Raw genomic sequence first — 15,534 nt, 5'->3', positions numbered from 1 at the left:
AACATATTGGGGGAAAAATGCCATAACTTTCACAGGCCACTTTTTTAATGTATCCCTTCACAAAAATGTTAAATTCAGCAAATAAACAGTAATTGTGCATTAATCTGTGCAGAAGTGTGTTCTCAACCCAGGATGTGTTTCACCTAGAAAATCAACAAGACATAATTTGACCGGGGCACCCAAACATTTGCATATGACACCAACTTGCCAGTTTACTAGGTACTTCTACACTATAGATACAAAAATATTGGGACACCTACACCTTATACCCACAGGAGCTTTTATGACATCCCATTCTAAATCCATAGGCATTAATATGGAGCTAGTTCCCCCTTTGTAGATATAACAATTTTCTCTCTTCTGGGAAGCTTTCTAAGCCTTCCTCAAGATTTTGGAGTGTCTGTGAGAATTTCGCCCACTCAACCCCTCCCCAGTCCAAATTATGCAATATGATCTTAAGTGTGTAGCTGCTCGGCCATGGAAACCCATTTCGTGAAACTCCTAATGTGCAGTTCTTTTGGTGATGCTTTTTCCAGAGGGAATTTGGAACTTGTTAGTGAGTGATTCAACAGAGGATAGGCACTGTGCGCTTCAGCACTTGCCGGCCCCACTGTATGAGTTTGCGTGGTTTACCATTTTGTGACTTAACTGTTGTTACTCCTAGGTGCTTCACAATAATCGCACTTACTGTTGACAGGGGCAGATATAGCAGGACAGAAATTTCACAACTGACTCGGGGCAGAGCTGGCATCCTATGACAGTTCCATGTTTAAAGTCACTGAGCTCATCAGTACAACCCATTCTACTGCTGGCATTTATCTAGCGAGACTACAAGGCTATGTGCTTAATTTTATCCATTTCATATCAATGGATGTAGCTGAAACACCTGACCTCAATTATTAGGTGTGTCCTAGTACTTTTGTCTATACGGTGTATAATGTACTTAGCTACTTTGCTAATTTACTGGAAACACCTACCATATACACTCACTAGCAACATTATCAGGTCCACTTACTATATAGGTGCACTTTGTCAATGTGTTTCTCTGTATCATCTGTTAGCGCCCCTTACCCTAATCATCAGTGGTCAAGACCCTCACAGGATCACCACGATTGGGTATTATTTGGGTGGTAGGTCTTAGCACAGCAGTAATAATTGGTAGTGTGTGTGTGGTGTTGGGGTTGTTCAAAAGCTCCGTGTCACTGCTCGACTGAGGATAGTGTGCAAACCAAAAATATCCAGCATCTTTCGGCCAAAATCTAACTACTGAAAAAAGGACAAAGTATGACTAACTTAGACTGAGCTGTCATCTCTAACTACATCTAACTAGGTGGACCAACAAGGGTGTACAAAGTGTTGTTAGAGTGAAAGTTTGCAGGTTTACAGTTACTATTAGCCCATATATTGCTGCACAATTTATTAGGCTCCTTCTACTCTGCCTATCAATGGAAAGAGACCACTCTAGGATCAGACATTATTTTGGTGATGGATCATTTGCAGATGTCATAGTTCTCTGGTAGTAGCATGTTAGTGAATTTTAGTTTCAGATAGTATCACATATTTAGTATTTACTGGGGGTTTTAAATACTGTGTACTAGCTTCAGCAGCCAGTAGTTTTATACTTACAATGTACACTTATATGATACAAAAATGCCCAATGAGTGCAGGCTGAGGCAGCAAAATCACATTATTTATTATCAATTATGGTAAATTATGTCACAGTGCATCACAATATGCTTTTCTGTTGTAGATTTCATCAGTCCTAAATGATGCTAAACAAAATCAGAAAAATGTGATGCATGTTGTGTATTGCAATGTAGTTTCATTTATTTGCCACACAGCACCTGCCTAGTGTAGGTTGGGTGGGTATGCCTTATAAACTGCTAGCTCAGCATATAGATCTGAGTTCAAGTTGAGCATGTTCAGTATTTGTGAATAGGAATAGTCTAGGTCCAACACTAACAATATATTTGTGGCATGCACCCAACCCCTAACACTCAGCGGTGACGAACCTTGGTGAGGACGCCAGGGAGAGAGCCGCGAGTGTGGAGGGGGCGAAGTGCAAAGCCCGAGCTCACCGGACGGACGCGAGGTACGAGAGTAGCGGTGGGAGGAGGAGGACGAGGACGCTGGGGCCAACCGTGAGAGGCATCACTGCAAGGAGCAAGTCCCAAGCTCCGCCACCCGGGCCCCGCCTCCTGTTATGCAGCGAGGCCGCTACGTTCGACCCAGGCGGCTGAGCTGCCAGCTGGAGGCGGTAACGGGGAGGCGGAGCAGTGAGCTCTCGTTCCGGCTCTTAATGAGAGCCAGCTGATTCTCATCTGCCTGGCAGCGTGAACGCCTTTAAAAAGAGCTGAGAGGGCAGAGAGCAAGAGGGACAAGCAGCAGCAAGAGACTGAGAGAGCTGAAAAGCTTGAGACAGAGACTGAAAAGTCTAGCTTAAGCCACTGAAAGGTGGCTAGCATAGCTTTGGTTTTGGTTGTTTGGTTGGTGTATGTTTTAACATGGAAAGTTAAAGTGCTACAATATTCATGCTGTAAAATATTACTGCTGATACTGGTAAGCAATGTCTGTTAGCTCTTCAACAGCTTGTGCAGTTTTCACGTCATTTGCAGTCTGTAGCAATTTGTGGGAACAGATATACCTGAGGGTGCCCTAAGGCCTACAGGACTTTGGGGAAAGGGGAGGAGCCTGCAGAGTAGGAAAAAACAGCTCCTGAACCTATCAGAGGCTCAGCAGTACATTCAGTTTGAAATTTCAATACTTCCAAAGCAAAGTTTTCAGAGTGCAAGAACTGTTGCAACTCTATTTGGGCCAAGGATACGCTACTGAAAATATTATTACACTGGAAAGCAGCACAGAAGAATGGTTTGTCAGTGGTAAGTCAGGTGAATGCTCCTGAGAAGTTTAGATTCTTAGATATTTACACATTTAGACACGAACTCTGTAAATGAGCTGGAAATAACATCAATCATTAAACACAGAAGACAACATCAGTGGATGATGCGTCAACCTCATGATGGCTGTGAAATATGCATACACCCGCAGTGTCATGATGCAACAAATGGCGAACATACTGTAACAGTACACAACAATAGTATACTGTCACAGACGTGCTACGAGGTTAACATTGCTAACAAACATCAAAAGTCATGTCACCCAAATTTTTTTCACAAATATGTGCAGAAAGTTATCTTAACCTGCACAAACTGCTACCAGGTCTTCCTTACGGTTGTGCAGATGTGCCTTTGTGGCTAACTGCACTATTCAGCTACACAATGAAGTTTTATTCATTTTTACATTTCACAGTAAGTGACCTTAATACAGGCATGGATGTAGGTTGAGAGAAGTTCTGGGGATGTATTAGGAAAAGGATTTGGGTGACTACTGACTTAGTGTTCATTAGCCTCCAGCGCTAAACTAAAGAAGCAAAGTTTGCCCACCAAGCATATCTTAGCTGATGGATTACATCTGAGGTATGTGACAACTGTATACATTCTCACTGAACCATTCCTTTAGCGTTCAGCACCAAACGGTGTGACACTATTCAAAGTAGGGCTGAAACGAGTAACTCAAATAATTCGATTACAAAAAATGTTTGAGGCAAATTCATTTGTAAGGCGGACAATGTAGTGCAGAGTATACACTGTAAAACGGACCTGGCCTACCATAATAGTACTTCGTCAATGCTGCAGCACCTGAACCGAAAGCATCCTCACATGAACTGCACTTCTCCAGGCGGACTCAGAGCCTCTACAGCATGTGTTTACGATTGCTAACTGATATGAACACTAGCGTTTGGTAGAACGTACAGTATTTGTAATTATTTGTAGCCTGTGTTATGAGTCGATAGTGACAGCAAATGCACCAAGATCTCACTCATGTAATGTATCTCTGCTCGTCTCTCCCTCCCGCACACGCATACACACACACACACACACACTCTCTGATAGGTTACATCTCAAAACACGCCTTCTCCATACATAAGGTAGTAATTATGAATGCAACAGATGGACAAATTAATTTATGACTACATTCACTACACCCTTTTCCCCTTTTTTATTCAGATAGAACTAAGGACAAATAGGCTAGCCTATGTTTGTGAAGCTGTATTTCATAGTTTGTGATGTACATCATAAGTTTCACAGAAAGGTTAAATAAATGGGCTTAGTTCTGGAGCCAATAAGCCAAAGGTTTTAAGCGTTGATCTAGTAAAAGTGTAGAGTTTGAATAAAAACCTTTTGTGAGGAATAACAGCCAAAAGAGGCCTTTCATGTTGTAAAACACACTATCGATATACTTTGGGGCAGTCGTGGGCTGGAGGTTATGGATCTGGCCCTGTGACCGGAAGGTTGCCGGTTCGATCCCCAGAGCCGACAGTCCACGACTGAGGTGTCTTTGAGCAAGACACCTAACCCCCATCTGCTCCCCGGGTGCTGTGGATAGGGCTGCCCACTGCTCCAGGCAAGTGTGCTCACTGCCCCCTAGTGTGTGTGTTCACTAGTGTGTATGTGGTGTTTCACTTCACGGATGGGTTAAATGCGGAGGTGGAATTTCCCCAGTTGTGGGATCAAAAAAGTATCAGTTATTATTATACTTGTAAAGTGGGATTTATCCGATTACTCAATTAATCGATGAAAAAATTGACAGAATACTCGATTCCAAAAATATTCGATAGTTGCAGCCCTAATTCAAAGATCCAGTGATAGAATCTTAACTACAGTAACACAAACCCAAAGTGAGGACACATACCTTGGGTTTTTCTTCTATAATCTGTTGGAGGATGTTCTTATTTGTCTCCACAAGTTTTTCATGTCTTTTGGTTTGAGCATCTTCTAGCTGTAGATAGGATTTAAGAATGTCAACAACAGCAAAAAAAAAATGAACCAAGTTAAAAACAATGAGTTTTGTCGGTGACAAACACAAAGCATCTTACCCTCTTGATATGCTGCACCACTTCATTAACGTAAGATCTATTGATCTCCAGCTTTTCCCTTGGAAACAAAAACAGTTTGTAAAAAAACATTTAGACCATCAATTGAATTCAAAACAGGCAGGTAAAGCTGCTGATACCAGAATACATCCATTACCTTTCTAGTGATGCCAGACTGTATAACAATAGCACAATGATTAATACTGATTACATCACTAGCTGGCTGGTGACAATAACATCACAAAAACAAAAGAGAGCATATTTTTATAGCAGTTGTTTTTTATGTGAATATGACATACAAGGTAATTCGGCAGCTCTAAAGCACAATTCTAGGATATATTTGGTCTTTCACTGCCATCTAGTGGACACTTTAACGTGTTGCTATATTGATCTGATCTGAATCAGCCACAGGCATTGAGTCCCACTTTCATGTGTGAATTTGTGCTTATACTTTTGTATGAATGTTTTCCCAAAATAGTTGAGATCCTTCAAAAACTTACTACTTAAATTTGCTCCTACCATACAAAAAATGTAGAACTGCCTCAAATCACACAAATGCAATATTCACAGGATACCTGAGGACTTATTTAAAATAAGAGGTCTATAAATTAACATTGTTAACATTGTGTTAATCTTTTTTTCACTAGGAAAAAACATCACAGAGCTAATTGTTGGGCTGGGTGTTTTCTCTGCTTGCAAATAAGCATCTGCAGACAGTCTTACTGTCTGACACAGCCTATCAAACAAGCACTTTTAGTCAGGATTATAATTATTTTCAGTGTGATTAGGTAATTTGCATGGCAGATAACAAAGGTGTGGGGACCAGTTATTTTTTCATGGGTTCTAATAATGTGGAAATAATATTGTTAAGTTTGTTTTTATGTAAAGTACTCAGCAAAATATTATTAAAGTAAAATTTATTGTTAATTTCTATCATAATGGTTTAAATTTACCTACAATGGGCAGTCAAGAACCAAAATCTCAGAATTTCTAGTATTTCTTATTTGCTTGCCATGATGGCTACAATATAAAAATATAATCTGTTTGTTTACAATAGGCCTACCTATTTGATTTTGATACCTCAGGTAACAGTTTTATCTGAATATGAGGACTAGGCTAGACACCTGTGCAATGCTTTGGAATTATTCTGGCTGTAACATTACAGCAGAAGAAAAACAACAGCAATAGTCTAGACTCCTATAAGGGTGGTTTAATGGACTTGTACCAAGTTGAAACATTATGAAACAGTGGGAGCACTGAAATCATGCGCATGTGATTCAGCAAATCTGTAGAACGAGAAGAGGAGGAACCACTTCACAAGTCATGATCTTGGAATATGTAAATGCCAGTGGATGCAGGCATATCTAACAGTTGTCTGTCAGAACCATTTATCATACTAACTAGTTAAGTACAATTTATTTATTTCAGTGTCAGGAAAAAATCTTAAATATCTTTAACAGAAAATTACACGGTAACTAAATATGTTTTTCAGCATTTAGTTGGTCCTCTCTTTGCCTTTATTACAACATCCATTCTTTTCAGGAGACTTGCTTTCAGTTTTTCAAAGAAATCTGCCAATAAATGTTGGTTGCATTTTCTGCTTCTCACAATCCAAAAAAACCCCATTACAAATTTAGCCTCATCAGTCCACAAAGTTCATCCTCAGATGTCCACTTTCTGTGTTTTTTTTTTCCAGAGTGGGCTTCTTGACAACTACGCATCCTTTCAGACTCATAGTGCAGAGTTGTCTTCTCACAGAGGAAAGATGGACAGAATACCTGTAGATTATTTCTGATCTGAAGAAAGAGTGGAGCTTGATTTTCTCCTCTCTCTCAAAGACTAAAAACTAAGTACTGTTATCTGATGGGACAGTTTTGGTGGTTAACAGGTCATGCATGGTTATTAGGAGTTCTCTGTATCTTTTAATACATTTTAGAAACTCCTGTTTTTTTTCCCCTTCATATTTTCCCTACATATATTCCTTTGACCACTTTCATAAGTAGATTATCTTATATTTAATCTCTTCATAAATATCTCCTTCGGCCATTTAAAAAGCACATGAGAAAATCTGCTGAGCTTGGGTAGTTGTTTGTGTGAATGTTAATGTCTCTTTGAAGGTGAACATAAAGCCAGTGACTCCCATGGGTGCAGTCTTTGTTGGTATAACACAGCTGTAAAGATTGGAAGGATGGAAGACTTCAAGTGCAGCAGAGTACATGAAAGTAAAGAGTGGACAAATTAAATACTGATAGATCTGATATACTTAGTATTTGAGGCCTTTGTATAGATTTATGTTAAATGTGTTCACTGCTTTTTTGTGAAACTGAAAAATGAATAACTTGTACTTAACCGTCATGACTGGAAGTTAATTAAACAAAAGTGCGGTCTCTGACTTTTGCTCAGTACCCCATGTGTAAAGAACTCAAAGCTCTACTTACTCCTCTGTTAAGTGTTTCTCTTTTGATTTGGCTTCATTGAGCTTCTCTTGTCTTTTCTTGTCCATCTTCTTTTTGAGCTCTTTCTTTTCTCTGAGGACATAAAGACAGCAGTAAGGCTGGTGTCTAAAATGGATGTTATCACTCTTATATTCATTCATCTCTCACTTACTTTTCACACAAGTCTTTCAGTTTCTTCATTTGGTTGCTCTGACTCTCCTCAGCTACCAGGGTTAATTTCTCCATTAGCTGTGTAGCATGACAAATTTCAGTCAATTGTGTTAATAACATAGAAGAATTTTACTGGATAAAACAAAATTCTCTTGAAATCATTTAAATCTCTGTAATTGTGTAGATGTGTGAATAAAACATTTCCTTCATTTTAGCTCTTTAGATGACATGAGATTTATTTTTTCAGACTGATCTCTCTGAGAGACGTTACAGTGAGTTTTCACTGCACCTGCTTGATGTGTTCTTTCTTCAAGTATTTCTCGCTGTAGTACTGCTCCTGTCTGAGGTTCAGTAGCTGCTGCTGCTGCTGCTCTTTGAGCTCAGCCAATTTCTGACCACTTTCCTGGTCCAAGGTCGCCAGCTCCTGCTCAAAGAACGAGGCTCCATGCTCCGGGCTGGAGGAAAGACACCTGAGAAAAACACTGCAGTCTGACTTCCGATCTATTCTAAGTTATTGAGTACTTGTCCATGAGTATGGAGCAGCCTACCTTTGGGCTTCTAAACAGGGAACAACAGTGAATTGAGAGCAGAAGAAGCAGACCTACCTCTTCTTACCGTCTCTTTTTGCAGATTTCTGTAAAACGGCTCTTCTGCGCAGATAGTCATGCTGAAACTCGTTGTATTTGGCCGTGTGTTCTTTGATCATTTCAGTGGTTTTCTTGTGATGCTTCTTCATCAGGTCCTTCATTTCTTTGTAGTGTCTCCTCTGCTCCCTGACAAACACCTTCTGCTGCTTCAGCTCCTCTAATGTATGAGCCTCCATCTCTAAGGTGGTGCAAAATTAAAAAGGGTTGGATTCAGACAAAAAAAAAAAAAAAAGATTTTCGCAAGTGATTATAAATCTTGGTAATATATCTTATTGTTGTAATAATATTCATATTATAAAGATTACTCAAACTACTTCGAGATAGTCCTTTACATCTTTTAAGTCCTTTTATCTAGTGAACCTTTATCTGATTTCATTGACAGATAATTTTGCTTGTTTACTTTAACAACAATGAAGATAATTTCACTTAAGATATCATTTTTGCAATGTATTTGGCACATTTCTCATTAAACTACTATTTACCTGCCTAAATTATGAAACTTTATTTTATACCTACGGACTATTTAAATATTCAAAAAAGGTTAAACTTTCCACACTTGTCAAACCTCTTTGACCCTTTTTACAGCAGCCATAAAATGGTATTTCCACGTTTTAGAGGTCTCTCAGTTAAACTTTGCTTTTTTCCCCTTCAATAACACTGATAGAATACTTTTCAGTGGAAATGTGTATTTACAAAAATGAAATCAAACTGGATTTTCTTCTTCTCTACTCGCGTCAGCAAGCAAGTCAACATTTATGAAAGTGTTCAAGTGTTTTTATTTATTAGTATTGCAGCTGTTCACAATTTTTGATATAAAGAAAACTGCAGTCCATTTCGTCTCCATCTTTGTAGAGTGGTATGAATTGTTTTCTCTTCTCATTGCTCACTAGCATATACAGATATTTTATTTCATTACATTATTATTATTATTATTATTATTATTATTATTAAAGTTGAATACTACTCTTTAGGTGGAATGGCCCCAAGAGGGCATATAGTAAGAGGCTACACTGAATATAAAGCAGAAACTTAGTGTTTAATACTAATCTGGGGTTAAAAATTCTGGTTTTGGTTTCTGTAAAAATCCTGGTGCAGTTGCATCCAAAAAAACAGAAATTATCAGTGCATTATTGCTTATATTTTTGCCAATTTCAATAAAACCGAGGGTTGTAATGTCTGCTGATGTTATGCAATGATGATCATTGCTCAAATGATATCAGCCAGATTCACAGACAACAAATACAAGAGAGCGGAGGTATATTAGTATTCAGACTACCTTGTTTATTAATCTATTTCGGCTGTCATTCTGCATATAAATTGAAGTTACAGGTCCCCTAGATAGTGACCTAATTAGGAATCTCTGATAGCAGTTTCTAGTACAAGCAGTCACTGACCAGTAAGGACACTCTGAATGAGATCTTCGGTCTTTGCTGCAGGTTTAGCTGATCCTGAAACACACACACACAGACACACACACACCTCTGGAGAAATGCTTTGCACATATTCAAGGTGACCACCCTTAAGCTCTAGACAGAATTTTCATATAAAACTGTTCAAACAAACCCATGGAAAACCTCATAAACCAAGCCATGTTCTTTTTTTGTGATTGTGAATTGTTACTGTAGGATGTTACCTGCAGGCTGGGGCTGTGGGGAGAGTTGTGAGGCTGGTTTGGGTGTGGCACTCGGAGCATGGCTCAGCCCATTCTCTATGGGCACAGGTTTGGGCTCACTCTTCACCTCTGACGCCTGCTCGATTCCAGTCTCAGTCTGACAAACACAAGAGTTGAAAATGGAGATGAAGTGGTGAGGAAAATCGCATTCTATAAAGATTGTAGGTAAGAGTTATTTGTTTTTGGTGTGTTTTCAAATGTGAAAGCATTCCAGTCAAATGTCACAGAACAGAGCTTATTTAATGTATGCCTATTATAATCTCAAAGACATTTTGTGGCAGATTTATTAAAAGAGGGAGCAAATTACTGATAGTCTACAGACACTTTGTGTCAGTGGGGGTGGCCAATTTGGCATGCTTTCTACTAAGAATTCTATGCAAATGAACACAAGCTCAACTTCTTGAATAAATGTATTAAAAACACTCCCTTTTTTCTGTTACTTAGCACAAACAATAGTAGCCAGTAACAACTGGTTTTGTCTTATTATGTGCCATTTTAACACTAAAACAAGGTTGAGGACAGTGCAAAATATTAGTAAATCTGGCGCTTTGATCTAAAAATATATGCTTAAACACTTGAAAACTGTTTGTAAGACAGATTTTATTTATATATATATATATATAATTATTTATATAATTATTCATATAAACACCTTCTTGGCCACTTTATAATTTCATGTTGCTTCATAGTTTTGATATATTCACTACTATTCTAAAAAGGACAAAAAAGGTAAAATTAAGGAAAACCCTTTGAAATGTTTGTGTGGTATATTAAAGGAATATATGCAATCATTCCACAGTGTGTCAAGAAATCACACTAAGCCAACACTGGGGTGAACCTGAAGAGAAATATGCAATATATAACAGAGTGTGATAAACAGAAGTATATACACAACACCTCTTTGGCATCTTTCTCCTCTTCTCCCTCCTCCAATGTCAGAGCAGCCAGCTGCTTGGATCTCTGCTCCATTAAGTTGACATATCTAATGGGGTTAGACAGGGCCTCTATGACATCTGTTCCAATGAGAAACGCACAGTCAGTTAACACAAACATGGCAAATGTTATACAATCAGAACATTCCCTGTTTACATAGACTGACACTCCATTTTCTGCATCCACACAATTCTGTCCCTGCTGTCTCTAAAGAATGTGACAAAAATGTTCCCCATCACTGGCGTCAAGGGGTCTACTCTTAACAGGAAATGAGCGCCAGTCAAAAAGAAAGTGTGAATAGTGCTGAAAAGGTCAGAGCTGTTTCTTCCTGTAAGCCCCTGTGGCACAACACATTTTAAGTAAAGTGTCACATGCTGTGCAGTGCTGGGCACAGGAAGCATGAGTGTGTCCCACAAGCCTCTGCCTCACACCTTCAGGCTGTAAGTGGAGCTTTCCCGGCTAAAACCACTGGCACTGCGACCACGATGGAAAATCACATTTGCACAACAGCCTTTCTTAAAGATGGAAAGAAATTATAACATACTAATCTGACACTTGTTTAGTTTACCTGCAAACGTATCTGGCACGTAATCTTTGACTTCAATATGCACAAAAAGGGCAGGAAGAGTGAGAGACTGGTTTTTCTCATTTCTCAGTCCTATATACCGATAACCTGCAACAAAAATAAAGCACATACAACCACTTTCATCATGCAATCGTAAAACGGCTCTAAATCTGGTTTATAGGAGGAAACCTCAGCAATACCTGGTCGGATGGCTGAAACAGGAATTATCCGATGGCCGATGAATTTTCCACCCTCTTCAAATACAGCTATTCTCAGTGAGGCTAGAGTGGGTAGAACCACCTGTCAAAGAAGATGAAATTATTTATTTAATGCATCTGTGTCTCCCTGTATCCAACTTCCCAGTCAGACCCACTGAACTCCCAACCTTTTTGAACACAATTGGCTCCTCGTCCCACACAGGGTTGATGGCATTGTTCTGGGATGTCTTTGTTTTGAAAGCTTTCCGCCTTGTGTCGACTGGGAGTCCAAACATGTCGATCTCCACGTACACACCCACTTTCTTGTCGGTGAGAAACTGTCCTGATATGATCTGATTGAGAAAAATAGTAATCACCAACGACTACTACAGCTGAAGAGAGAAGGTGGTTCATTGAATAGCATGTATTCTTTAGACATATATACATTAAATGCTCTTGTTAATACTTGAGATGCTTGAAATTTCTAAGAAAAAATACACAGTACTGTGCAAAAGTCAGAGACCACTCTTCATTCGTTAAATTTCCAGTCAAAACAGTCATTAAATATGTTTAAGTATCAGGAAAAGCAGAAACGTCCATATTTAATATCACATCCATATCACATAGAAGCCTCAACATTGATTTTCCAGTACTTAATGTACCTAAACTTCATCTGATTTAAAGTTCAGTTTTAGAAGTTGGTTGCATTTTCGGCTTCATGATCCAAGTAATCCCAATTACATTCAATGATGCTGAGGTCTGGCCTGGGCTCTTGAGAACAACAGCAGCTTCTTTGTTTGATTTGTGAATTGTCATCTTGTTTTTCCATTTCCTTTCCCAGTAACAGTGTCCTGAGACCCATAGTATAGGATTGCTTGTCTGGTGGTGAAAGTTTTGGTGGTCTACCAGGTCTTACACAGTTGTTAGGAGTTTGGAAACTAGGATTTTTGTCACTTATTCTTCATTGACCTTCTCCTTCTTTATGCAAGTGGATTATCTCCTCAGAAATACCTCCTGAAAAATGACAAAAATACTTTGTCTTTAATGGCTGTCTGACTGGAAATTAAAGAAATGAAAAGTGATCTCTAAAGAATGCATACATTGTTAACACTTGAAATACGTGGAAATTCTGAAGTGTCTAAGACAAATATAAATAGTGAATCTAATGCCCTCGTATAAACTTATTTGCAATTTTTTTTCAGTTTAGAAAGTATTTATGAAATGCTCCCAATCAAAAAGTTTTTGCAGTCACTAAGTGTTCAGAATATGGAAATTCTTCAAGCCTGTTGGAAAAGCATCCCAGGTGGCTCCTCACGAAGCTGCTTGAGAGAATGCTAAGAGTGTGCAAAGATGCACCAAGGCAAAAAGGTACTACTCTGAAGAGTCAAAAAAAAAATAAAAATAAAAAAAATCAGCCCTCTTGTGGAATTGGAAGATTTGACATTATGCAATTGACACATATAACTCTGAAAAACATTGATGTCAGGCCCCTTAATGTTACTTTATAATGTTTAAACCAAAACACTGGGGAAAAAAATGTGTTCACTGCAGTTCTAAAGTAAAAAGACTCTGAATTGAGGTCAGCCAACTGGGTGCCTCAAGCATCCGTTTATAGTTTGGACCTCGTCCATGAACCAACAGTGTCTAACCTTTATTGATAAGGTGTTGGCTACTATCCCATCCACAGTGCTCTCTGTGAAGGGGTCAAAGTGTTTGTCTGGTCGTCTCATGAATTCTGGCTTGAGCCTGTAGCCACTTTTCCCATTATACTCGTACATTCCCAAGTTCAGCTGCATGGATAGATCTGGATAAGAAGAGACAAAAAGTTTTGGTTCCTCAACTAGCATGAGATTTTTTCTCATTTTACAGTACTATGTACTTTTGGCTTGCTTTTATATGATTTATGTGTTTGTGTTTTTTGTGTCTCTTTGTATGTTTATATTTTAAAAACAGAAGCCAAAGACAAATATTCCACTGTCATGCAAAATAGTTAATTTAGTGAAACATATTACGAAGACAGCTTACAGTACACCATATGACCAATGAGTATTAGGAGTCCCCTACAAACTATTGGTGTCAGGTGCTTTGCAGGAATTTTTAGGAATTTTTTATAACACTGCCCTGTGTTATTATTGTGAAATGGAAGTTTCTAGAAGCAACAACAGGTCTGTCACTAAGCAGTAGAGTATGCAGACTCACAGAGTGGGGTTACTGAATGCTGAAGCTTGTAGCCATAAGCACATGGTTTGGTAAGTTTGCTGTGGGGGACCTCTAGTGGCCTTCATAGTGCCCTGAGCTCAACCCCACTGAACACACTTGGGATGAACTAGCATGTTGATTGAGAGTAGGCTCTCTCATCCAACATCAGTGCCTGACTTCCCAACTGCTCTTTTGACTACAGACACACTTCAAAATTTAGTCAAAAGCCTTCCCAGAAAAGTGGAAGCAATTATAGTAATGGGATGTTTAACAAGCTCACACAGATGTGCTGGTGTCCACAAAGTTTTGGCCATATACGTCACATGGATTGATTTTTCTTTTACCTATTGTCTGAAAGTTTAGTGCCACCAGCTGGCAGCCTGCGTTCCAGAACACTTGAGGCATGTAGTTGGAAGAGTCAACTCGAGTTCCTTTAGGGTAGATTCTACTGAGCTGAAGCTTGTTGTATCTTTGAGCATTTGAGTTAAGGTGCAAATCCATATCAATATTCAAAACAATCAATCAAAACCTCACCTGATAGTTGTAATTTACTGACATAATTAAGCTCAACTTTTCCTTTGACTGCTATGCCTTTTATTCGTACTATGATCAGCAAATGAACTAGACACATCTGATTATTTGGGTCACAAGTAGGGCATAAAAAATGGATGCACTTGTCCTCATTTCTCTTCATGTGCCTAATCAGACACCCATATGGGTTAGGAGTGCTCTTATTAAAACAGAGAGTGATATAAAAACAAAAAGTGCCAGTGCATAAGTTCTGTGTGAAAAGGATGCTCCACAAACTCCACTGGAGTTTTTGTGAGCTGCTCCAGAGCCTTAGTCTCCACAAACGATGACATTTGATAGCTGCGGTTGACTTCTGAAAACAGAAATATGGAACAGGTGTCAACAGCAGTTCTTCTCAGCAGGACCAAACAATTGTAAGGAAAAATGACTACACAATACATGTAATTCTCACTTTTTGAGGTCTCAAAGGAGTGGAACTTTGTGGGTTGGATGTAATTCACTAGAGTGGACATCTCCTCAGTAGCAAAGGCCTCTGAACCTGCTGTCCCCTGCAAAGAGCGCACACAGACATACAGTCAGCTCTGTAATTATTGGCACTCTTGGTAAAGATGTGTTAAAAAAAATATAAAAATGTCTTTGTGGTTCATTAGTTCAATCTGACACTGGTGCAAGGAAACTTTTAACCTTTAATTGTAAATTTAGTCTAAGAAAATAAAAACCCTAATCAAAAATGTACAACTTTTAACATAACCACACATCACAATTATGGGCACCCCAACATGGTGCAACCTCCCTTTTCCAATATAACAGTAAAGAATCTTCTCCTGTAATGCTCGATGAGACAGAAGAATACTGAACAAGCAATCGGAGATGAGATTGAGATTTAGGTCAGGGGACTAGGGTGGCTATGGCAAAGCTTGATTCTGTGGTAATTGAACCCTTTTGTGTGGATTTGGTCATATGTTGTGGATCACTGTTCTGCAAGAAGATCCAACCACAACCCATTTTTTGATTTTTTACAGAGGCAGACAGATTTTCATTTAACATCTCCTGGTATGTTATATATCCTAATAAGCCTCCCAGACTCTTCGGATCAAAAACGGCCCCAAAGCATCATAGACCCTCCACCATACATAACACTGGGGATGATCCTCTTTTTTGTATTACTTTGGTTTTATGCCAAGGCCACTTTGTGTTGTTGTCAAAGAACATAGAACCAGATGCCTATGATTGTGGTTAGATGAAAGAAAA

At 38.9% G+C, this 15,534-nt stretch overlaps 1 protein-coding gene across 1 annotated transcript in view; it reads right to left on the bottom strand.

Moving 5' to 3' along the window:
• LOC108423552 (1-phosphatidylinositol 4,5-bisphosphate phosphodiesterase beta-1) overlaps positions 1-15,534 on the bottom strand; it is a 52,092-nt gene that overhangs the window by 3,150 nt on the left and 33,408 nt on the right. Inside the window, exons 16-31 of the mRNA XM_017690947.2 lie at positions 14,735-14,831; positions 14,551-14,635; positions 14,097-14,221; positions 13,203-13,357; positions 11,742-11,906; positions 11,557-11,656; positions 11,360-11,464; positions 10,756-10,871; positions 9,820-9,955; positions 9,581-9,634; positions 8,145-8,364; positions 7,829-8,009; positions 7,541-7,617; positions 7,372-7,461; positions 4,937-4,994; positions 4,753-4,839 (exon numbers count right to left, since the gene is read on the bottom strand). Coding sequence (XP_017546436.1) covers positions 4,753-4,839; positions 4,937-4,994; positions 7,372-7,461; positions 7,541-7,617; positions 7,829-8,009; positions 8,145-8,364; positions 9,581-9,634; positions 9,820-9,955; positions 10,756-10,871; positions 11,360-11,464; positions 11,557-11,656; positions 11,742-11,906; positions 13,203-13,357; positions 14,097-14,221; positions 14,551-14,635; positions 14,735-14,831 — 1,851 coding nt within the window. The remainder of the gene's footprint in view (positions 1-4,752; positions 4,840-4,936; positions 4,995-7,371; positions 7,462-7,540; positions 7,618-7,828; positions 8,010-8,144; positions 8,365-9,580; positions 9,635-9,819; positions 9,956-10,755; positions 10,872-11,359; positions 11,465-11,556; positions 11,657-11,741; positions 11,907-13,202; positions 13,358-14,096; positions 14,222-14,550; positions 14,636-14,734; positions 14,832-15,534) is intronic.

The sequence above is a fragment of the Pygocentrus nattereri genome, chromosome 10 (genome assembly GCF_015220715.1).
Source record: "Pygocentrus nattereri isolate fPygNat1 chromosome 10, fPygNat1.pri, whole genome shotgun sequence".
Taxonomy (NCBI): Eukaryota; Metazoa; Chordata; class Actinopteri; order Characiformes; family Serrasalmidae; genus Pygocentrus; species Pygocentrus nattereri.
This window is presented reverse-complemented; position numbering and strand designations above follow the sequence as displayed.